This window comes from Mobula hypostoma, chromosome 13, assembly GCF_963921235.1.
Source record: "Mobula hypostoma chromosome 13, sMobHyp1.1, whole genome shotgun sequence".
In the NCBI taxonomy this organism is placed as follows: Eukaryota; Metazoa; Chordata; class Chondrichthyes; order Myliobatiformes; family Myliobatidae; genus Mobula; species Mobula hypostoma.
Genome location: NC_086109.1, coordinates 13,091,377 through 13,117,017, shown reverse-complemented (window position 1 = coordinate 13,117,017; position 25,641 = coordinate 13,091,377). Strand labels below are relative to the sequence as shown.

At 37.5% G+C, this 25,641-nt stretch overlaps 2 protein-coding genes across 2 annotated transcripts in view; one reads left to right on the top strand and one right to left on the bottom strand.

Annotated features, from left to right (window-relative positions):
- The window catches only part of LOC134355440 (guanine nucleotide-binding protein G(t) subunit alpha-2), a 63,572-nt gene extending 63,375 nt beyond the window's left edge, over nucleotides 1–197 (top strand). Inside the window, exon 9 of the mRNA XM_063065307.1 lies at nucleotides 62–197. The gene's annotated coding sequence lies outside the window, so the exon portion shown is untranslated. The remainder of the gene's footprint in view (nucleotides 1–61) is intronic.
- A 5,219-nt stretch (nucleotides 198–5,416) lies between these two features.
- LOC134355438 (guanine nucleotide-binding protein G(i) subunit alpha-3-like) overlaps nucleotides 5,417–25,641 on the bottom strand; it is a 28,044-nt gene continuing 7,819 nt past the window's right edge. Inside the window, exons 2-9 of the mRNA XM_063065305.1 lie at nucleotides 19,507–19,549; nucleotides 18,538–18,679; nucleotides 17,488–17,645; nucleotides 15,683–15,811; nucleotides 14,213–14,342; nucleotides 8,227–8,380; nucleotides 6,634–6,846; nucleotides 5,417–6,448 (exon numbers count right to left, since the gene is read on the bottom strand). Coding sequence (XP_062921375.1) covers nucleotides 6,656–6,846; nucleotides 8,227–8,380; nucleotides 14,213–14,342; nucleotides 15,683–15,811; nucleotides 17,488–17,645; nucleotides 18,538–18,679; nucleotides 19,507–19,549 — 947 coding nt within the window. The 3' untranslated portion in view covers nucleotides 5,417–6,448; nucleotides 6,634–6,655. The remainder of the gene's footprint in view (nucleotides 6,449–6,633; nucleotides 6,847–8,226; nucleotides 8,381–14,212; nucleotides 14,343–15,682; nucleotides 15,812–17,487; nucleotides 17,646–18,537; nucleotides 18,680–19,506; nucleotides 19,550–25,641) is intronic.

Here is a 25,641-nt window from a genome sequence, read left to right as displayed (position 1 = left end):
ATGTTTGTTCATTTGATTTATCTTAGAATTAGAAACCTAATATGCTCTCTTTTCTCCTCAGGATCCTCTGGCTCTGGCCTTTACAGATTTCTAATTAAGCATGCATCAGAACAATGATTGATTCTGCATGAAAACTCCTTTTAACAGACCATTTAAGCTTAACAGTTAAACAAGCAGCAAAGTAGCTTGATGTAATTCACTGGGTGTACTGTATTATTTTTCACCATTATTAAACCCAGATTAAGAAAGCTAATGTCTGTCTGCATTAAGGAAGAATCTAGATCTTTCAACCACTGGTTTAGGAAGTTTAAGATCTTGTGTTGGCTTTATCATAAAAAAAATCACCCCTTTTGCTTTTATTTAAACCAATAATAGAATGGAGTAATATAAAATAGATGCTACAATCCTCCATCACTTATGTTATCTATCTGTGTTTATAAATAAATTGTTTGATGATATGTATTTAGTTTACTATGGTACTTTGGTTATACATTTAATTCAGTTGAATTCATTCTACTATTCAGGTGAATTACTGGTTCACCCCTAAAGACCTACAACAAATGGTGTAATATGTACTCATGTTTTAAATACAGCTATTGTTTAACAAATTAAAAAAATAAAAAAAAACATTGAAAATACTGATTATTAGTGACACTATCAACACTGGCACCTATCCCATTACATGTTAAAACTAGCAGTAAGCTCAGATTTATGCACAAGACATAGAATAAAAATGTAAGCATGATTGTTAGCAATTCACCCCTCAGATTCACCTTTATTCTCATAGGCAAATATGCACAGGGTACAGATGCCAAGAAAGTTGGCCTTTTGTAGCAGCAGCACAGTACATGTGATGTGGCATTTGCAATGGATTTAAGGGAAGTTGTTTGCATCAATGTGAATATTAGTTATTAATTATTCACTGTAAAATACACTTCAAATATTGTTTAATAGCACAATGCAAAATGAGTTTTTAATGTAAAAGTTGTAACTAAAGTCCAGAAGAGTATCTGGTCCTTACAATTTTGTTTGTAAATCAATGCCATAGATTTTTTTTATATCTTCCATAGAGTTTATTTATTTCATACAGGTGTCAGAATTTTTATTAGCCGTACATGGTCTATTAAAGCTAATGTGAAAGTTGGTTTTTGTTTTCTGTAGGAATTTTTCAAAGTGATTAATTAGCCAGCTCATGAACAACATGTGATCCTGGAAAGCTACATTACAGCAATAACCTAATCTTTGTGGGTAGCTTTCTTATAAGTCAGCAATAAATAGTATTTTGGATTCCTGCTAGTTTTGCCCTACAGATGTTGAATGTTGTTAACATTTTCTATTCCAGTTTGGATGTCCAGTATTTTACTTCTTTCTTAATATTCCACACCCAATCTTGCATAGCATACACCTTACTTTTATTTCATAAATTAAATTGTAACATTTCCCAATGTTGCTACTAGCCAACATTTAAAGATCACCTGTGGATAACATTAATTGCAGAGAAATTGTGTTTATTAGCATTTGAAAATATAGAAGAATATGATTGATGTCAATAATATTTATTGTGGCAGGTTTGAAATGCATTTTAAGAATTATCAAAAACTAATTCTAATTACATATCTCTTTATATTTGCGAGAATTTGATTCTATTTCATGAAACCATGTCAGCAGCTAGTGAAGCTGCTGTCTCACATCTCATACAAGCTGGCTTCAATGGAGCACCTGAGTTAAGAATCAGGTGATTGATAATATGGGTTGCCCCAAGTGCTCTGATTTTCTCTTACTTCCAAAAACTGCAGTTTGGTAAGGTTAAAAATTAATTTTCTTGCAGACATTTACAGAAGAACAAAACAATACAATAGAATCAAATGGAAAAAATACTAGACTGACTGACAATCAATGTGCAAAGGACAAACTGTGCAAATGCAAAAATAATGGTTATAAATATATAATAGTGAAAACACGAGTTGTAGAATCCTTGAAAGTGATGGAAATGGATGAAATAATGGTAGCACAGTGTAGGTTTATAGTGCAGTGAAACAGAAACTTCTATAAACAGGTAGAAAATGTTGGTTAGAAAGGCATGTTGGATACTAACTATTATTAGCAAGGTACAGAAAGCATGGATATATGATTTAGGCAGTTGGAAAATTTTTCATTTCTAACTTCAGGAAATCATTATTCTTCGTTCAAAATAATTATGAAGACCAAGACAGGGTGCATTAAGGCTCATTAATTAAGTTGCACACAAAAGGATGAAAGCAAAGTCAAGGAAAAGTTTTCATTGTCTCTGAGCTTAAAAAGATTAACTGTAAACTTTATGACTAAGCTTTTGCTTTGGTGAAGTAATATATTAACATTGCAATAGATTCACAAATTGAACAATGAAATTGAGTTAAGATTCCAACTGGGGAATATTCAGCTCATATTGAATTGAATTGGCTTTACTTCTTATGTTCTTCACATACATGAGGAGCAAAAATCTTTACGTTACGTCTCTGTCTGAATGTGCAATGTACAATCTATAGTAGTTTGTAATAAATAGTACGTACAACAGGGCAGTCAATATAGCATAGAAATACAATTGTATCAGCGTGAATTAATCAGTCTGATGGACTGGTGAAGAAGCTGTCCTAGAATCTGTTAGTCCTGGCTTTAATGCCGCAGTACCGTTTACCAGATGGTGGCAGCTGGAAGTTTGTGGTTGGAGTGACTTGGGTCCCCAATGATCCTTCAGGTCCTTTTTATGCACCTCTCTGTAAATGTCCTGAATAGTGTGAAGTTCACATCTACAAATGTGCTGGGCTGACTACACCACTCTCTGTAAAATCCTGAGATTGAGTGAAGTACAGTTCCCATACCAGGCAGTGATGCAGCCAGTCAGGATACTCTCAATTGTGCCCCTGTAGAAAGTTCTTAGGATTTGGGGATTCACGCCAAACTTTTTCAGGTGTCTGCGGTTGTGTTTTCTTCACCACACAGCCAGTATGAAGAGACCACGTGAGATTCTCGGTCTGTGTACACTGAGGAACTTAAAGCTGTTCACCCTCTCAAACCCAGATCCATTGACATCAATAGGGGTAGCCTGCCCTGATTCCTCCTGTAGTGCACAAACAGCTTCTTTGTTTTTGTGACGTTAAGGGAGAGCTTGTTTTCTTGACATCACTGTGTCTGGGTGATGACTTCTTCTCTGTAGGTTGCCTCTTTATTATTTGAGATAACGCCAATGAATGTACTATTGTCAGCAAATTTAATTAGCAGATTGGAGCTGTGGGTCCAATAGTAATCTTTCGATGTGTGTTCATATTCAGTTATTAGATATCCATGACTTTTTGTACACTCAGATTTGGGGTCCTTGGCACTTCATAATTTTTGCTGAAAAGGGAGATTATAAAAAAGAGGACAGCTCATCCAGAGGTAGTGTGATTTTAAGAAATTAGGAATGTTTCCATAGTGTAACAGTCAAAACAAGAATCCAATGATAATCTTGAACTTCAAACAGCTTGTATCACCCCATTTAAAATTATCACTATTCAGAATTAGTATTTGTACAAACATGACTCATTAGTCAAGTTCCAAGAGTAGCATTTTCAGCAGAAACTTCCCATTAGGTGAAACCACTACTCAATAGGTATATTGAACAAAACTGACAGAATTGCTGTTTGACAATTTTATAAATTGCTGAGAGACCACCTGAAGCTACTTCTTCTGAATGGACAATCAATATTTTGGATGATTCAAAGAAACATTAGAAAATACTAGTTTGTTAAAGAAACTGATCAAATAATCAAACTAGTTATCACCAGTATTAAACCATAGTGAGGTATTACCAAGATAAACACATGACAGAGTATGGAGTAACAGGCAAAGGAGAGTCAATGGATGTTGTCTACTTGAATTTTAGGTTTTGACGAAGGCTGCTAAATAAAGCAGGAACACCTTTCATAATCCAGGAAAGATACTAGCATGGGTACAAGATTGGCTGACTGACAGAACACACAGTGGGAATAAAGGTGGACTTTTCTAATTGACTGTGGTGACCACTGGTGTTCTGGAGGGGTTAGTGTTGGGTCTACTGCTTTTCACGTTAATGATCTGCATGACAGAGTTGAAGGCTTTGCAGCTAAATTCACAGATGATACCACTTAAAAGCAAAGAAGTAGCAGTTTTTTTAAAACACACAAAATGTTAGGCCATATATTGTAAGCCTTAGATCATTTTTTTTTCCTGATTCTGGCCCATACATCTTATTAGGCCACACTGTAAACACCACTTAAATTTGTCAGAGTAGTAAAACACTCACTTCATAAGGTCATATGAGCATCTGGTTTTCTGCAAAATATCCTATGAATCCTTTTATTGTACAATTCATCAATTTATATTTTGGAAATAAAGCTGGATTTACTTCATCCATTACCCACATCTGAAAATCCTGACATCATCTGAAGCAGCCACATGGATAATTTTAAATAAATTATCCCCCAAAACATGGGCATATAGACAGACACGATCTCCCGGTTGCCACCCACTTCAACTCTGCTTCACATTCCCATTGGGATATGTCCATACATGGCCTCCTCTACTGCCATGATGAGGCTAAACCCAGGTTGGAGGAGCAACACCTCATATACCATCTAGGTAGTCTCCAGCCCCTTGGTATGAACATAGAATCCTCCAACTTCCGGTAATTCCCTCCCCATCCCTCTATTTCACTCTGCCCCCTCCCCCAGCTGTCTATCACCTCCCTCATGGTTCTGCCTCCTACTACCCATTGTGTTTTCCCCTATTCCTGCCTATCACCTCCCTGCTTCTCCTCCCCCACCACTTTGTCTTTCCCCTTACTGGTTTTTCACCTGGAACCTACCAGCCTTCTCCTTCCCACCCTCCCCCTCCCCCCACCTTCTTTATAGGGCCTCTGCCCCTTCCCCCTTCAGTCCTGACGAAGGGTTGCGGCCCGAAACGTTGACTAATCGTTTCCACGGATGCTGCCCAACCTGCTGAGTTCCTCCAGTGTGTTGTGAGTGTGGGCATAAAGGCTGTTGTGCTTTTACTTCTCAGAATTTAACAAACGATTAACAGCACTCACTGATTCAATATTCAATCAAAGGTGTCACAAATACATGGGTAATTTCTTCAGTGCATTTTCTCCCGCAAATTTGATGCTGTCCGGTGAACAAAAACAAAGTCTGAGAGGCTGTACAGAGTTCTGAGAAAATTAACTGCATACTACAGTGTACAAAGGATGGAAATAATAAATCCGGATCATTTTGAAGGTAAAGGGTTGCTTTTGCTTACATTAGAAGCACTAGTTTCCTTCTCCCTCCCAATCTCACAACTACCTGTGGTTATAACATGAACATAGACATCCATTGGGTAATAACAAACTGGAGTGATGTTGTTGGGATAAGTAACCTTGCACACAATTCACTAAAGTGCTTTACTTTCTACGATTTTATTTCATGTTGTGGTTTACACGGCAGTGCAGCATTATAAAAATAATCAAGTGATAGAAGTATCATGCCACTTCACAAATCACAACTAAAATCTTCCAAGTTCTTTATGAGCTGGCTGTTTCTATTAAAATTCTGGAACAACAGGAGGAATTGATGATTTCAAAATCAAATTCCATATTGCAGTCCCTGCATTCACAAAAATCTCAACCAAAAGCAGTAAGGTAGAGCAGCATAGTGGGCATTTACTTAATCAAATTGGTCAATTCATTTAGAAAGTTTGGCCCGATCTTAGCCCTGAAATATGTCATATTTGGCAAATTGAACAATGGATAACACTTAAATTCTCAGTGGCATTGCTTAATTCCAAACAAATACTGGATCACATCACTATATTTTGTTGACCTTAACACTGATTTACAAATGGACAAATATTTTACATTAACATTGGCAGACAAAGTGTGCTCTGTAGAACTGTTCTCTTTTTCTGGGCAGATTCATCAGTTCTACCAAGAAATACAAAGAGCTTGAATTTCACATATGGTTAAAGGTCTTGAGAATAAGCAAATGACTATTTGTAGCAAAACAAGTTCCAACAATTCAAGGTATAAAATACATAAAATAGATATCTGGCAACAAATGAACATCAGAACACTTAATGAAATGGCACCCAGAGAAATCCAATAGTCAAATATTTCATCAGCACTTGGTTAATCAACTGAAATATTAAAAGATGTTCAAAAGAAAAACAACTATGAACATATCTTTCTTGAACACAGTGGGGGGGGGGGGGCAATCAATTCAGACATGTACTTATTTGTTTCAGACCAAAAGGCGATTGTAAAAGTCCTTAAAACAATTTATATCAAACAACCATCTTGCATGCAGTTTTGACTCATGACATCAGTCACATCTCTTCAGGGTTTCTTTCCATTTGGCAGGTAGCATAACCAGGGAATAAGATGATCCTCTTGCAGGCTTTCTTCAACATTAACAAAAACCTTTAACAAAACAATAATTTTGTTCAGTTTGAAATCAAGAGAATAAAGAGAAAAAAATTAAGCTGTGCATTCCGCATGCATTATTTTTAAAGGTTTGATCATTTCCAGCTCTCATTCTATTCACTTCCAATGAATCAATATAATGCTTGCAAGTAGCAAGTTTGCTGTCAGCTCAAAGCTCTCACCTGGGCATGCTGTCAATATGTTTCAGTACAATCCACATTCCTTCAAATTATTTTTGATGATGACATCTGTCACTGCATCAAATACAAACTGCACATTTTTCGTATCTGTGGCACATGTGAAATGGGTATAGATCTCCTTGGTTTCTTTCCGTCTGTTCAGATCTTCAAAGTGGCACTGAATATATGCTGCAGCTTCCTCATAAGTATTGGATCCTGGTTAAATATTAAGTGACTGGTTTATTTTGAATCAGGTTGGAATAGAAACATAGAAAATAGGTGCAGGAGTAGGCCATTCGGCCATTCGAGCCTGCACCGCCATTTATTATGATCATGGCTGATCATCCAACTCAGAACCCTGCACCAGCCTTCCCTCCATACCCCGTGACCCCTGTAGCCACAAGGGCCATATCTAACTCCCTCTTAAATATAGCCAATGAACTGGCCTCAACAGTTTCCCGTGGCAGAGAATTCCACAGATTCACCACTCTCTGTGTGAAGAAGTTTTTCCTAATCTCGGTCCTAAAAGGCTTCCCCTCTATCCTCAAACTGTGACCCCTCGTTCTGGACTTCCCCAACATCGGGAACAATCTTCCTGCATCTAGCCTGTCCAATCCCTTTAGGATCTTATACGTTTCAATCAGATCCCCCCTCAATCTTCTAAATTCCAACGAGTACAAGCCCAGTTCATCCAGTCTTTCTTCATATGAAAGTCCTGCCATCCCAGGAATCAATCTGGTGAACCTTCTTTGTACTCCCTCTATGGCAAAGATGTCTTTCCTCAGATTAGGGGACCAAAACTGCACACAATACTCCAGGTGTGGTCTCACCAAGGCCTTGTACAACTGCAGTAGTGCCTCCCTGCTCCTGTACTCGAATCCTCTCGCTATAAATGCCAGCATACCATTCGCCTTTTTCACCGCCTGCTGTACCTGCATGCCCACTTTCAATGACTGGTGTATAATGACACCCAGGTCTCGTTGCACCTCCCCTTTTCCTAATCGGCCACCATTCAGATAATAATCTGTTTTCCTATTTTTGCCACCAAAGTGGATAACTTCACATTTATCCACATTAAATTGCATCTGCCATGAGTTTGTCCACTCACCCAACCTATCCAAGTCACCCTGCCTCCTCCTCACTGCTAACACTGCCACCCAGCTTCGTGTCATCTGCAAACTTGGAGATGCCGCATTTAATTCCCTCATCCAAGTCATTAATATATATTGTAAACAACTGGGGTCCCAGCACTGAGCCTTGCAGTACCCCACTTGTCACTGCCTGCCATTCTGAAAAGGTCCCGTTTATTCCCACTCTTTGCTTCCTGTCTGCTAACCAATTCTCCACCCACACCAATACCTTACCCCCAATAGAGGAAGAAATATCAAGATATCAAATACAAAGGTTTACTATTAAAAATTGCGAGAAGTCTTGCCAGTAACTAACTTATTGCTATCTGCCATTCAACAAAGCTTAGGTAGATCAACAAAAACCACATGAAAATGCCCTGTTATGATATACTAATGAAATCACACATTGTAGACAACGAAATCTAGCTTTGATCAAAACATTTCTAAATCAGGAAGCTAGTACTACCTGCATATTCTGGATAACATATTGTTAGAGGACTTCTCTTAATCTTCTCTTCAAATAGATCTTTTTTGTTCAGGAACAGAATAATAGACGTATCTGTAAACCATTTGTTGTTGCAGATGCTATCAAAAAGTTTCATGCTCTCATGCATTCGGTTCTGTGGGGATAAAATGCTTGCACATTAAAATACACAATGCAGAGATCATTTTAATCCTTTTCTGGGTTAATTTACCAATTCAATGAATTAATTCAATCCATTGAAATAATGGACAATGTTACTTGCTAAAATATCACACTAAAATTAGACCAAACATTTCTTTAGAAACAGGTACATTTTCTTTTAAATTTAGTCTTTGTCTCCCCACTTCCCTCACAGACCATGTAAAATTCACAAAGAATTCCCAAACCATGTACAATTCTATCTCCTAGCATTGTAAGAAATTCCCAACAGCTGCTGAACAGAAACTTGACGTGTGGGCAAAAAAATCCAGCTGTTGTGGAGCTGCTAGAATTAAAGGTAGACTCTCTGAGGACAACCTATTCCAGGCCGATGTTGCCGACTGAGGCATTGTGGGAGATGGAACATCAGGACTTTGCAGATGTCTGGACGGAGGTCTTTGTAGTTGAGCAGTTGCACACTCTCCCTCTCTTGATGATAGGGGCGGGGGGGGGTGGGGGTGGAGGAGAAAGAGTTTGCTATTGATTCTCGAGTCCGGAATCTTGAAATAAAAAGTGACTATAACCACTGTAACAGCAACTGTCAGTCTCCCCTTTCGCTGTGAAAATGGCTGTTATCTCTCTGTCCTGTGTTATTGAGAGATAGAGACGGCTGTGGCATGTCAAACTGTTGGGTAAACAATAGTTTTTTTCTGATGGTAGATCATGGTCTCTCTCTGGGTGCTTTGCTGTTACTGGGTGGGTGGTGGGCGCAATGCTTTTTGCTGAAGTGAGCAGGAGAGGTGGAAGTTGATGCTTGCGCGGAGGAGGGTGTAGGGGGCTTTGGGGTTTTAAAGTTTTTCTGTCATTCATTCTTTTAGGGTTCTGTTTTTAAGTGGATGTCTGCAAAAACAAGTATTTCAGGTTATGTACTGTATACATTCTCCGATAATAAATGGAACCATTTTAGCCATTTGTAAGTGTATTATGCATCAAGTTCTGAACTAAAAGTAAAGGTTTAAAGTGTTAATCCCCGAATTACTGCCCAAGCCATATGTAAATTGACATACAAGCAGATCAGGAAGTTTAGAGTTAGAATGCTGCTGTGCGAAAAGGGAGCTTAACTTCCTGGAACACTGACACCAGTTCCATAATATGAAGAAGCTGTACAGATGGAACCCATCCTCTAGCAGCAAGGATAAACACTGGATAAGTCTTTAGACCAAGAAGAGGAAAGGGATCTACAAGAAATGCAAGCAACCCAGGATAAATAAAACTGGGAAGGAGAAAAGAACATTAAATTCATTAGTGGAAAGAAGGTCCATTGATTAATTAAATGGAGGGGATTCATTAAAAATGAGTTCAACTGTTCAGAAATTCATAGGAAAGCCAAAATTGAACATTTTTGGAAAGGAATCAGGCATGACAAGGATTAATGAAGCATGGGTACGGGCAAAATGAAAGTCGTCTAATTATTCAGCATGAGGGTAGGTACAGGGAAGAGAAACATTCAATGTTTTCAACTTGAAACACTCGATTCTAATGAAGGTCATTGATCTGAAAAATTAACTTTGTTCCTCTCTTGAAATCCACCTGATCTGCCAGGTACTTCCAATATTTATCTTTAATTTCTACTTACACCACCATTTGTTTTGCATTTTACAAAAAAAAAATCAGGCCAAGAAAATAAATCTAACATCTTTTTAGAAAGAGGAAAGGGGAAACAAACCAATGGAGTTAGGAATAACAATGACAGTAGGAAAAAGGGACTCAAGTACAGCAAGTATCACATTCACATGGATCAACATCATAAAGAATTAAAAAAATAGATTCAACCACTGACATTACAATGATATGACATTGGGAGAGAAGATGAATAATGAGATAAGACCATAAGATATAGGAGCAGAATTAGGCCAACTGGCTCATTCCTCAGCATCTGATTGGAAAGCTGAAACTGCTGGGCCTGAACACCTCCCTCTGCAACTGGATCCTAGATTTCCAGACTGGGAGACATTAGTCAGTCCGGATGGGGAGCAGCATCTCCAACACCATCATACTGAGCATGGCCCCCCCCCCGCCCCCCCGGGCTATGTGCTTAGTCCACTGCTGTTCAGTCTGCTGACCCACGACTGTGCAGCAATACACAGCTTGAATCACATCATCAAGTTTGCCGATGACATGACCGTGGTGGGTCTCATCAGCAAGAATGACTAGTCAACATACAGAGAGAAGGTGCAGCGGCTAACGGACTGGTGCAGAACCAACAACCTGTCTCTGAATGTGAACAAAAGAGATGGTTATTGACTTAAGGAGAACACAGAGCGACCACTCTCCATTGAACATTGATGGCTCCTCCGTTGAGATCGTTAAGAGCACCAAATTTCTTGGTGTTCACCCGGCGCAGAATCTCACCTGGTCTCTCAACACCAGCTCCATAGCCAACAAAGCCCAGCAGCGTCTCTACTTCTGCGAAGGCTGAAAAAAGTCCATCTCCCACCCCCCCATCCTCACCACAGTCTACAGAGGATGTATCGACAGCATCCTGAGCAGCTTCATCACTACTTGGTTCAGGAATTGCACCGTCTCGGATAGCAAGACCCCGCAGCGGATAGTGAGGTCAGCTGAAAAGATCGGGGTCTCTCTCCCCACTATTACAGACATTTACACCACACGCTGCACCCGCAAAGCTAACAGTATTGTGAAGGACCCCACGCACCTCTCACACAAACTCTTCTCCCTCCTGCCATCTGGAAAAAGGTACTGAAGCATTCGGGCTCTCACGACCAGACTGTGCAACAGTTTCTTCCCCCAAGCCATCAGACTCCTCAATATTCAGAGTCTAGACTGACATCTACATCATTTATTATTATATTGTAATTTGTCCTCTACTGTGCATATTGTCTTGTTTATTAATTATTGTATCACCCTGCACTGTTTTGTGCACTTTATGTAGTCCTGTGCAGGTCTGTAGTCTAGTGCAGTTTTTATGTTGTTTTACGTAGTCTAGTGTAGCCTTGTGCTATCTCACATAGTCTAGTGTAGTTTTATGTTGTTTCATGTAGCACCAGGGTCCTGGAGGAACTCTGTTTCGTTTTTACTGTGTACTGTACCAGCAGCTTATGGTCGAAATGACAATAAACTTGACTTGACTTGAGTGTGCTCCACCATATCATGGCTGATCCAATTTTCCTCTCAGCCCCAATCTTCTGCCTTCGCCCCATATAATATACCTTCATGCCCTGACCAAACAAGAATCTATCAACCTCTGCCTTAGATACACTGTACATAAAGACTTGTCCTCCACAGCTGCCTGTGGCAAAGTAGTCCACAGATTCATGACCCTGGCTAAAGAAATTTCTTGTCTCCTTTCTAAAATGACAGCCCTCTATTCTGAGGCTGTGACCTCTGGCAACATCCTTTCCACATCCACTCTATCAAGGCCTTTCACCATTTCATTCTTCAGAATTCTCACTCTTTCAGCCTCCCTAATGATCAGGAGTTTATCCAGTTCCAGCTCCCACTCCTTAATGCAGATATTTAAAATCCAAAAAGGGAATGAAAAACTAAACCAAAGTTAAAAACCAAGACCGCAAGAGCTGCCCAAGCCAATGGATTACATCAATGCATTTATAAAGAAGCTAAAGACTTGCACAGCTATTTCTACACATTTAATAACTCTTTAGAAATATGTATACTGCCACAGAATGGCTAACACATTCTCTATATTTAAGAATGGGAACAACATGCATTGAGAAAAATTGCAGACCAGTTATCTTTACAGTGGTAAGCAAAATAATGAATTGTTCCTACATCGGACATGAACATGCATAGTCAGCATGGGCTTCAACAGAGGGCTTTGAAAGCATTTACTTTTTTGCAAATACTATTTATAAATAACCACTGATTTAATTTTGGAATTACAGATATTGTCAAGCTGGAGAGCAATTATTATGTATAAAGGTGCACTGCAACAGGGGCATAGTGGTTAGCACAATGCTTTACAGCACTAGCGACCCAGCTTCATTTCCCACCTCTGCCTACAGGAAGTTTGTATGTTCTCCCCTTTGCCAAGTGGATTTCCTCTGGGTACTCTGGTTTTCTCCCACAATCCAAAGATGTACCAGTTAGTAAGCTAATTGGTTGTTGTAAATTGTCCCATGATTAGGTTAGGATTAAATCAGGGGATTGCTGGGTGGCGCGACTTGAAGGGCTAGAAAGGCCTATTATGCTCTGCATCTCAAAAAATAAATAAATATTACAAGAGGACATTCATGCACCTGCAGGATTGGCAGACAAGGTCAAACAGATAAATGCAAGATTGTTCCATTTTGGGTGGATGAATAATTAGGACTCATTACCTGGAAGGAACAACTGTAAGCAAGAAAGGAACAAAAAAGGATGTCGGGGAGCTGATACACATATTACAAAGTCAAACGTTGTTTGCATTATTATGAAAGGACACAGACAGTGGAGAAGGTACAGGAAGATAGTAAAGATAGTAACAGAAGTGAGAGTTTGCAATCAAAAAAGGATGAACATGCTGAAAGGAGAGGAGGCCAAGAAGTCACACCTTATTCTTCCAATAAAAGTAACCTTCAGGAATTCCAATATGCCTTTACAATATGGAACTAATTGCCTCAGGGAGTAGTGGAAGTATGTAAAGCAGATGCAAGCAAGGGGAAATGGAAAAAAGTATGTGTGATACAAGAATAAAGATCTTGCATTGTAGATCTTGATGAGAAAGAGAGGCTCAAGTACAGCATCAACTTAAGCATGGACTAATTAGGCAAAATACTTGCAGGCTTAAAAATGGGGTATAATAGTGATCTCCTAAAAAAGAACGATTTTGCATTTGTTCATGGGTTAATGTATTAAGTATGTAGTAGAAAATTTGCCATTTCCTTTGCCTTTAATATGGACAACTTACATTATAAAAGTCATTAAGACTCGTTTTGATCAGAGATTTGAGATCCCAAGAATATAGGATATCCCTAATATAGATACTTAAAACTTAATTTTGGTTCTTTATACACAATAAAACACTCAAATAAATTTATATTTTAATTATATAAATACCCATGGTATAATTCACAGTGCAGAATATACACAGTTTCAAAGTTCTGTGTACTCAAATCACAACTGTATTTTAAAATATGCAACTTTAGCACAACACTTAGAATATAAAGATACAAACTATTCATATTTTGTAATCTTTTTAGATCACAAAATCACTGAGTTACCCTAATGCACATTTAATATTCTATTAAAATACATCAAATGTTACTAACCTCACCCTCTAGTCAGAATTCTATTTCTTTTAAATTATCACCTTTAAAGTATTATTTTTGATAAACTGATGCCATTTGGATCTTGATATGCATTAAAAGGAATTAGGTTTTTCACTCAGCATGTGATATAATCTACATTCATTTCTGAAGTGTATTTTTTTTCTAAATACACTATCACCTCATGCATTTCTGATTATATACAGCCCTTTTAACTCTTGACACAAGCTGCCCATTATCTGTAAGGTGATTAGTTGTACAAGATCAGTTGATACTCCAATCAAGAATTATTGTTGCTTTCTTGATTAAGAGCAATGTTTTAAATGCATGTCCTTAGTATTTTCTAACCAGTCAATTCAGCCACTTTAATAAGTAACCTTGTAAACTAAAGTGAAATTCCAATGTCACAGCCAGTTTGCAAAATCCTTTAAAGACAGAGTCTTGGATTTTCAGCATCTGCAGATTTTCTCTTGTTTGTGATAAGACAGAGTCTTGGCCAACTCTGCTGGAAAATGGATACGAATTAGAATACAAAAAGTACGCACCATTTCCTCATCTTCAGCAAGTACAAGATCGTAATCACTCAGTGCCACACAGAATATTATTGCAGTTACACCTTCAAAGCAGTGAATCCACTTTTTCCGTTCTGATCTTTGTCCTCCTACATCAAACATCCTTAGACAATGATAATATTAGATTATTTAATGCAACAAATAAAAACAACTAATATTTTGATCTCAGAAAAAAAATCCTCTCAAACACCAGGAAGTCAACAGGACATTGTTGCACTTTAATACTTTAGAACACATCTTATGCTGCAAGTTTATATAATCATAATACAATCCTTACAGCTCATTGGAATTCTATGCAATACATTCCAAAGTTGAATATACAAAGAAACTTTCATCTTGAAATTCTTTTATTATGATTACATACTGTAAGTATTTATTGCCATCCTGGCACTGTACTAGTGTAATCTTAACATGTACATTTGGGAAAGGAGATTTAAACTAACGAGGCAATTCTAGATTTATATAGGATCTTGATCATGCTTAGCTCAAGGAAATTGGCAAGGCTCTTGGAGGAAATAAGTTAAAGTTAAGTCAAAAGCATCTCGTAAAAGTTCTAAAATTATGCCATGAAAACTTTAATGAAATGCCTAGTCCCAAGGTGACAAGATATTCAGAAAAGGAACTGCTACAGGTTGTTATTTAATTTCAGTTTTTAAAAAATTTATAATTTTGATCATTTTTTTCTGTCACTCTTACCATCCAGTTTCCTGATGTCACAAAGCAATAATTTTCAGGTTTCCACAGGTGCCTTGATTCAAATGTAAATTATATTTTTTCACAGGATAGTTTGCTTTTTTTAAAAAAAAGATTAACTGTGGACAGTTGCAGTTTTGTTGGTTCTCCCATTTCCCCTCTAGTTATTTCTGGATCTCCTGTATACTCAATTATCTTTGTATCATTAATTATAAAAGGCAAACCTGATAGGACATGGTCTTTTCCCATTCATCAATTTCTCCATACTTTGGGTGGGCTGTCAGTTGTCTACCCAATGCATTACAAATGGTTGTACAATACATACACTTAACCTGGCAAGGATTTATTTTCAAACACTAAATGTCACAATCAGCTTTTGTTATAATATGGTCCCCTACTGGTAACTTTGCTTTTAAATAAATCCAGCCTCTTTAGGATACTTCTATGTGTTCCTCCTTTGTTATTCATTCTTCTACTTTTTTCCTTTCTCTCATGAAAAGATAATCCAATGTGTTTGGAGCCCTGGCCAAGACATTTATCATTACATATCATTTAGCCTGATCAGGAGTAAAAATAAAATCAATTAGCCTCATTATGAGAAGTACCAGAGTGGTAAAGTCCAGTCTGGTTATAATTATAATGACAATTAAAGAAAAATCAGGATTAACTTGACTCTGTATGACCAAAAGAAAGCTACATTTATGGTTGATAATAATAATGTACACTTTGATTAAGAACAATATTACTCACTTAAAATATAGCTCTTTGAAGGTAAAGTGTGTCTCCACTATACCCGTGGTTTTCACTCTGGTCCTCAAGACATCTTGTTGAGTTGGGACGTAGCTTTGTAAGGATATTCTATCCACATCATTCAAATAACTAAAAAAAAAATGAAGTAAACAAAATCAAATCCAACTCCCACCATCAATTCTGCACTTCTAAGCACCAGTTACTTTCCAATTTGATCAGCATTAATTGCAGAGAATATATGCTGATGAAATCTTTAAGTGGTAAGACAAAATGCAACAATCCACCAAATAAATCAACAAAGCTGGTACTAATTAGCCAAAAGTCAGTACGATAACGGTTGTGGGCCCTGGGAAATTCATCCACATTGATTAAAAGAGGATGCACTTTAGATTCAAATGAGACCTGGCAGGGGACTGGAATGCAAAATGTAGAACCTATTTGGGGTACCACATCCTTCCATCAAATTATATAAACTGCAAGTGTGAAAGACTCACTACAGAAATTCCTGTGCTTCTAAACAGATGATGCTTTAAGTGTTCATTTTAATTGACTGCAAGAGATAAATAGCTATAGCTATTCACTTGAAATTATCATTACTCCATTTCTAGATATTTTTGCAGCATGGAACAGGCTCTTCCAGCCCAGTGAACCACACTGCACAGTAACTCACCTATTTAGCCCTAGACTAATTACAGGACAATTTACAACGACCAATAAGCCTACTCACCAGTAAGCCTTTGGAACGTGGGAGGAAACCCACACACTCATGGGACGAACACACAAATTTTCTTACTGAGTTGAACTCTGGTGCCCTGAGCAGTAATAATTTTCCACTAACTGCTACATTACTGTGGTGCTCTATCTTCAAAATTAAGGAAAGGTAGTTTAAAAAAAATAGATCAAGTTCTTGGTCATGTTATGATTTTCAAAATATTTTTCAGAACAGCAAGTTCCTTATAACACTTGCTGCTTCTACCTCTGATGAAACTGACAACACATTATTAAATGATACTCATCTGAGTTTCATTTATTTGCAGCTCTGCTATTATAGTTAGAGCTGCTAATGGTGCCAATGCTTCATGGTAATTTACACATCAGAGTCAACCATTTATAGCTGTTAAACAGTGGGGTGAAACTGACTTTCAGTAACCAACATTACTTATCAAATTAAGTACACCATTATTATACACACAAAATAAAACTTCAAGTGAATTGGCAATCAAAAAGATGGGCTCTGATTAACCAAATATAATAAAACAAGGCAATTTGGAAAGTAACTTGTTTGTGCTTTGGAGCAACCATCACCTGTCTCTGGAAAGGTGGTCAATGAGTTAAAGACTACTTATATATTTTATGAAATTTGCAAAGGATGTTCAAGGTACATAGCTAATGATTATTAAAATATAGACAAACACAACAGTCAGCACTAACAGCAAAATTGCAAAAATAAGCAAGACAGTTCTTGTTTTTAGCTATCTATGGAAGAACATTGGCCAAGAGATCGTCCAAAGGGGTTGGGATATGGTGGAGTAAAGTGTAAAAATCGGTGGTTCCAAACACTTCAGTATGAAGAGAGATCATGATTGAAGTATAATCTAAGCAGTATTCATATTCTGAATAAAAGCAACAAGACTAGTAAGCAGTTTTACAAACTTCAAACAGATGGGAGCTGGCTGTTATTCACTCTCGATGGTAATCAAGATCTGTTTAATCTCTATCAGGTGGATGTGATAAATACCAAAGGGTGAACACAACAGTAAATTATCTGTGAAGAAGTGGCTAATATTTTAGCTGTAAAAACTTACTACGATGCAGAGTCATTCAGTTGATATTCTCTTGATCTACCAAAACAAGCCTGAACACCACTATCTTGCCACAACCGTTTGATAACTCCTGCTAATTCTGCTGTCATGATCCCTTCCTCTGTAGTCCCTGCTAGGATAAACAATTGGCGAGCATCATCCTACATACAAACAAAATGCTTTTAAGGTGACAAGAAATTTCTCAAGCACATATTACTCAAGTTCATTTGAACAATTAAATAAATACTTTATTTTTATATTATTCAATATAACATACCATAGAACAGCAAAATGTATTTGCTAAATTAATTGTACACCTTCAGGCAATATTTAAAAATTTAAATTTGTGGCCAAAAACAGTTAATGACAAAATGGCAACAATAATACATTTTTTCCCCAGCGGCAAAATTGAAAAAACACAGGCTTTGAGTGCCTTAAATATCTAATGGCCAACCTCTAGATTTGATCAAGTAACACCAACTGCCAATATTTAACCTCTCTTCAGTTGCCCCATAAAATATTAAATACAAATTGTGCTAATTTGAAAACCTCAAGGAGAAAATTGAACGGTGCCATCATGAACTTATCCAATACTTTAAGAATTACTTATTTCTGTTCCTAAATTTATAGATGCAGCTAGACAACACAATATTTCCAACAATTTTCAGAAAGGTGGAAATTAAGAGTTTTTCTCATTATGTCCTAGAAATCAACAGCAATTTTCTCCTTTTCATAGTTTATATTCACTCCTGAGTAAGATTTCAAAGCTGCTGTTCTCTGGCACCATAAGCAAAAGTACCATTATTTATACAGCGAGTGTCAGCAATCTACTTGGTTACAGTAAACAAAATGACAGCTTGATTGCACCCTCACAATCAAGCCATGTCCTCCATACATGTGCTCCTATTAAGACATTTTAAATGCAGTAAACAAACTTACTTTTAGTATATTTTCCCCAAGAACATCAAAAATACAGCTATAATATTTATTTTACAGTATGTATCCCCAAAGTACTTTGGTTTATTAGTGCAAAAGAATATTAAAGAAACTCACAGCTCTTGATGGGTCGCCAAAATCAACTTTCAACCGTCCCATAGCCCTGATGATAGCAATAATAGACTGAATTGTATTGCTGTAAACCACTGCTTTATATTGCTTGCACTCCTCTTCAGAGTACCCATCTTCATGAATGATTCTGCAACAGAAAGGGACAGAAAAGTTGATGTTACAAAAGTAAATGTAAAATTACTGACAATTTTACAACAAAAATATACTAATATCCAATGAACTAGATGATGTACAAGCAATCTTATCTGAATAATCACGAAACATTTAACTATCTGTTTTGTAGGTCTCCATTCATTAACTAGCTATGGTGAATAAAAGAGGGCTTTGAATGTTAATATCTGCTTCCAGTTAGATAACACGTAGCTATCATAAAATAATTTGTAGATACAATCTTTTCTTCTATCTCATTTTGGAACTCACTCAATACAACAGCACATAGCATAGATATTACTTCCTCTCAAGGACTCGTGTTTAATCTTGCAAATAGTGGAAACATTTGGAAACCAATCAACAAAACTTTAGAAATAAAAGAACATACAGTATATTAATCAGAATCCCTTATGCTTACAGTAAATTTGTGAAAAATTTTATCAAGCTTGAAACTATAATAAACTAGGGTACAAATTCACATATCAGAATCATACACAGGTCGACCTTCACTAATCTGACTACCTGTAATCCAGTTCCTTCGATAATCCGGCACTCCTCAGGTCCTAATAGTGCCGGATTAGTGAAGGTCGACCTGCGTAATATTACTCATCAAATCAAAACAGAATACAAAATACAAAGCATTTCAAAATAGTGTTAAAGATACACAAGTACTACTAAATCCACATTTATCCTGAAGCTGATATCAATTTGGACAGCAAGGCAATCTACATTTAATTGTGGACTTCATTGTTAAATTATCACACAACCAAGGTCAAAAACTCAGATGAAACTGGTTTTACTCACTTCATTTGTTTCACAATGGTACTTTTGCCAGATTCTCCAGCACCTGCAAAAAAAATGCAAGTACTGAGTTGTGGCAGTGGTTACAAGTCTTTGTGATTATCATCAAGCAGTTTATTGTTTAGTATTATCAAAGTACACACTTCAAATAGTTGGGGCTTAAGAGACAGTGGAACCAGATAAGGAAGGGATACTAGACAGATGGAACTAGGTGGGAAAACAGGATAGGAAAGGTGAACTGGGCAAGGGAGGGTGGGGGGGGGGGAATAAAAAAAGCGGGTAGAGAGCTATGATAGTTATGAGTCTTTATAATAAAAGAAAAGGGACGGAAGAGGTGAACAAAGGGAAAGGAGAGTGATGGGAGTGGGAAAGGAACACAGAAGGGTACATTTATCCAAAACTGCAAAATTCAATGTTCATACCATTGGGCTGTAGGCTAACTTAATGAAATACCAAATGCTATTCTAGTTTGTATCTGCCTCACCATGGCATGGAGAAAGCCAAAGATAGATTGGTGTAGCAATGGCAAGGAGAGATGAAATAGTATGTGCCAGGAAGCTCAAGATAGCTATTGTGTGTGGAGTGCAGTTGCTTTACCAACCAGTCACCTAGTTGCATCAATGTAGAGGAAGCCACACTGAGCATCAAATGTAATAGACCACACTGGAGGGAATGCACATAAATCTGTCTCACATGGAGGAGTAATTTAAACCCCTCAATAGTGACAAGGAAGATAATAAAGGGACAAGTATTGCACCCCCCTATAGTACAGGACAAAGTACCAAGTGATGGGCAAAAGAGGATGAGATAATCAGCGAGCCATGGGAAGAGTGATCATTGTGGAAAATAAAGCTGTGGAAAAGAATGGATGCTGGGATTACACTGGAGTTGGTAGAAGGGTCAAAAGATGATATGCTGAATGCAGAGGCTAGTGGAGCAAAAGATGGGGGATAAGAGTGCTTGTGGTGAGAAAATGGTTGGGTTTTTGTTCTAGAAAATGGGCACACAAGAAAACGTATGGTTTCCAAAACCTTAAAGCATGCTAAAGCAGTTTATAGCAAATCAATTTGCTGACTGTGCTAATCTTTAAAAGGAACACCCAATTCAAAAAACTGAAACAAATTGAAAATCAGATCACGGCAAATACTGGAAATCTGTTGAACCACGTCAGTGAATAGAGAAGCAGTCTGTAGTTTCTTCTACTGCTGATTTATTTCCAAATTTGGTCTGAGGCTGTCCACATGGCGAAAATCAGATAAGGCTCACACAACACAACTTAGAAAACCATTTGGGTAAAGTCTAAGAATTCAACCGAAGTCCCATAAAGAACAATGAGGAATGAGCATAAAATCTTTTTTATTTGCAACCGTGACAAATGTGTGTCCATCAGGGCATAAGGAGGGCATCCAGTTGAGGCTTCAATTTCATGTCTCTGCCATTTAAAAAAAAATATTTTTCAGTACTTCTGATGGTATCATTGTTTAAATCTCTGGAATGACATTGGAGATGAGTCTTCTGACTCAGATCACTGAGCCAGGATTAGCAGCAGGAAAACAGACATGTTTAACCCTCTATCTGATCACTGAGACATGGTGAGTGCTGTTCAAAGCATTTTGTCAAATTTCTCACCTACTGAATGAAACTGAAGGAAATATTTTGTGAATTATACGTTTCTTTTTGCTAAAGGGATACTGCCTGACAAGCTATATTTAAAAGAAATTTGTGCAAGAAATGTTACTTTGCTAACTGCAGTTCCGCAAAATAGGGAAACTGACCTTTCAGAGAACCCAACTACAGCATTTTTCCTAATATTTATTTTTATAATTCTTGAGTACTTTGCGGACTATTTTTCAGAGGGAATGCAATGTCTACCCATTTGTTAGCTGCAAAAAGTTCCAGAAAATACTTAATATAAAGCTTCAACTGTGTCCTTTATAAATGTAAAATAAACTGGACATTATTCTAGATTTTAAAATCACATGTGCAGCCATACAAGATACAGCTGGTGTCAATATTCTTAAACGCAAATTAAAATTGGGCCAAGAAAAATGTGATGCATATACAGAGAGAACGGTTAAGCATTTGCTGAAGTTTAACTTGTTGATTTTCTGTTCCAGTTAAAGAGAGATCAAAATGTTAAAGAATAAAAGAATCGATGTTTAACTGTGGTAATTACAACTGTAACAAAAACTTACAGATCAAAATGAATAAGATGCAGCTTACTACCAATACTTATTTCAGAAAGACAGAAGAAGTGTCACGGGTAGCATTAAAGTCCTCTTCCCCCACCCTACTTCAAGTGTGGCATTTGTACAGATGCAACAATGAGCAAAACTTGTTTAGTAGACAAGTAGGGATGTTGCATTCCAAAAAGTGGTTTAGAGACAACCTTATTATTAAAGCTTATCTAACAACTCATCTGAATTAATTATAGTACATATAGGCAACTCCATACTGTAATTAACAAATCTTACTATATTTCTAAATTTGTGAATAAATAATGAGTCATCCCTCCTTAATGATGGGATACTTTTTGCCTAGATACAAGCTATTTAAGTATAGGGAAGAGATTTGCATCAGTGTTTGCATATGGCACTGTGATTAGTACTCTAACATGTTAGAAAGCAGGCTGTGAAATACACATTATTATTTGTGGCTGAAGTTTTACTATTTCAGCTTCACAAAACAAGTTAATTTGCAAACTTTCACATTCCTGCCACTGTATCTATAATTGCTTTGTTTCATGCTACACAACAATATTATCTTTTCTGCAAGAAATACTTAATCCTACCATGACCAACCTCTCAAATCACTTCAAGAATAGATATGAGTGCTACCAGGCGATAGTCCTTGAGGCAGCTCACTCTGCTCTTCTTGGACAGTGGTTTGATTTATGCCATTTTGAATCAAGTGGGAACTTCCAGCTACAACAGTGAGAGGTTGAAGACATTTGAACACTCCAGCCTGTTGATAGGCACAGGTTTTCAGTACCTTGCCAGATACACCTCCATGGCCTGATTTTTGCACTATTTATTTAGTACAGGTCGACCTTCACTAATCCGGCACCATTGAGACCTGAGGAATGCCAGATTTGTGAAAATGCCAAATTACCTAAGGATCACATCAAGCATAATCAGTGCTGGATTATCGAAGGAACCGGATTATAGGCAGTCAGATTAGTGAAGGTCGACTGATATTTTTTGTGTTTTACACTATACAGCTGCCTCAAAGCAACAAATTCCACCACATATGTCAGTGGTAACAAAGCTGATTTTGATTTTAAACAATTTCACAGATGCTTCTACTGCATTCTGCCGAACTCTACTCTTTCCAAACTAACATCACACTTCCTTGAAGGAGAAGCCACAACTGGAAGAGTTCTCTTGTGCTTGCAATTATTCTCCTACAGTGCCTTTTGCACATGGAAAACACTACAGCTATAACACTGCAGTGGTTGAAGAGCAGGGTGATAAGGTATGCTGATCAACTGGCTGGAAAGTTTGCCTGTGTTAAACTCTCACTTTGGCAGACTGAGATACCCACCTGCTTCAATTATATGTGCTTCAGAAGAATGTGGAAACCTGTCTCACCTATTATCATCCAGTAGCATTTACATCCACTCTAATGAAGTGATTTGAAAGACTGGTGATAAAACATATCAAATCCTGCCTGAGACTAGACTGAGATCACTGCAATTTTCTACCATCACAACAGGTTGACAGCAGATGCCATTTCATTGGTGCTTCACAACCCTGGAACATCTGGACAGTAAAGAGGAATACATCGGGATGCTCTTCATTGAATACAGCACACCATTCAATACCATCATCCCCTCAAAACTAATCAATAAGCTTTAAGACCTTGGCCTCAATACCCCCTTGTGCAACTGGATCCTTGATTTCCTCACTTGCAGACCAGTCAGTTTGGATTGGCAATAACATCTCTTCCACAATCTCCATCAGCACAGGTGTAGTACAAGGCTGTGTGCTTAGGCCCCTGGCCTACTCACTTATAACTGAGGGGCTAAACACAGCTCCAGTGCCATATTTAAGTTTGCTGACAACATCACTATTGTTTTCCAAAATCAAAGGTGGTGATGAATTAGCATATAGGAGGGGGATTAAAAATCTTGTTTAGTGGTGCCACAACACCTCTCACTCAATGTCAGCAAGACAAGGTAGCTGACTATTTGGAGAGGGTCAACAGCTTTAAATTCTTTGGTGTTATCACTTCTAAGGATCTACCCTGGGGCCAGCATGCAAGTGCCATTACAAAATAAAAACATGGCAGTGCCTCTACTTTCTTACAAGTTTGTGAAGATTTGTTATGTCATCTAAAACTTTGATAAACTTCTATAGATGTGTGGTGGAGAGTACATTGACTGGTTGCATCACGGCCTGGTATGAAAATACCACAGCACTTGAACAACAAATCCTACATAAAGCAGTGGATACGGCCCAGGCCATCATGGGTATCAATTTGCCTTCCTGACTATTGAGTACTGTAGCAGGAAAGTAGCATCCAAAGATTCCCTCCATCCAGACCGTGCTCTCTTCTCGCTGTTGTCATAAGGAAGGTGGTACAGCAGCTTCAGGGCTCATAGCACCAGGTTCAGGAACAGTCATTACCCCTCAACCATACGACTCTTAAGGAACCTGAGAGGATAACTTCACTCACATGACTTCAACTTCCCATAACCTATGGAATCACTTTCAAGGACCCTGCACCTTGTTCTTGATAATCAGCTCCTTGGTCTTGCTGCAGTTGAGTAAGAGGTTGTTGTTCTGGCACCACTCAGTCAGATTTTCAATCTCTCTCCTATATGCTGTTATGTTATCACCTTTGATGTCAGGACATTGTTCCATGTCATTTTAATAAAGACTAAAATCACTGCATGCATATTGCTAGGAACTACCAATTGAAAGTGGAGAAAAATAACAAAATTTTACATGCACAAGTAATTACAAGCAAAGAGCTGCATCAATTTGTTATTTTTCAAATTGAAAAATAACATTTTTACTGATCAAATTAAACACAAGCATGAGAACATGTTCAATATCTTACAAATATAATTCCTTACTTTGTTACTCATGGGATATACACATTACTGCATTTAATGCTCATCCCTAAACTGCCTAGAGACTATTTCAAATAAGAATCAACCACTTAGTGGGGCCGGAGTCACATTAAAGCCAATAATGAGATTTAAACTTAAATTTACAAATTATCCTCTAACAGAAAATTATTTTTATAAAAGCATTGTTTTTCCTCAGGTGTCCTCTTTTATTTCCTGTCTATACTGAATTACATTGATGATTTAAGCCCAAATCACAAGATCTGAGTAGAGTAGCTCAGTCCAGAAGAGGGGCAGTGCATGTTGGTATTAGCGAGAGAGGAAATGACCACAGATGAGTCATTTATTAGTTGCTTGTTCTGTAAAAATTTGACCTGTGAAGTTCAAAATCACTTCTAAAGTTCCCTTCATATCTACCTCTCATGTAGGTAATTATATGAGACATTATTGACCAATATCCCAGAAAGAACATTTTTGTCAGGTGTTTGGGAGTGGAGCAGGGGAGAGGAAGGAGAGGTAAAAGGTAATTTTGTATTATTATATTTATTCTCCATCTCACAAATTAGATCACATGAAGATTGTTTCATTTCTGTACACAAATGAGAAGTACACTCACAAAATGGTGCAAGGAGTTAATGGAAGCCTTAAATGTAACCTAAATCAGCTCTAAACCCAAGAAAAGCATGTTGAAATTGTAGTTTCACGAGGAAGCCTCCTTTTTATAAACGCCATTTACAAACCATTTTCATCATAATGAAACCAAATTTCCTTCCTCAACACGAATACAAGGATGTAATCTTTAAGCAAGGATATTTCAACATCATTAAAATCATGCACATTTGGCATACAAAATTTATTAACTCAACTAGTATTGATCATAGCTTGTTGCTTTCTAGTTTGCATTTCAACTTCTGAAGCCACAGCTTTGAGCAACTTTCTTGCAAACACATCAAGCCATTTTAAATATTTTTTTCTTAGCTGTTTCAAAATAGTGCGACATGATTACAAGATCAGGTTAATGCTGACACACAGATGATATTTTCATCACTGATAAAACATTCAAA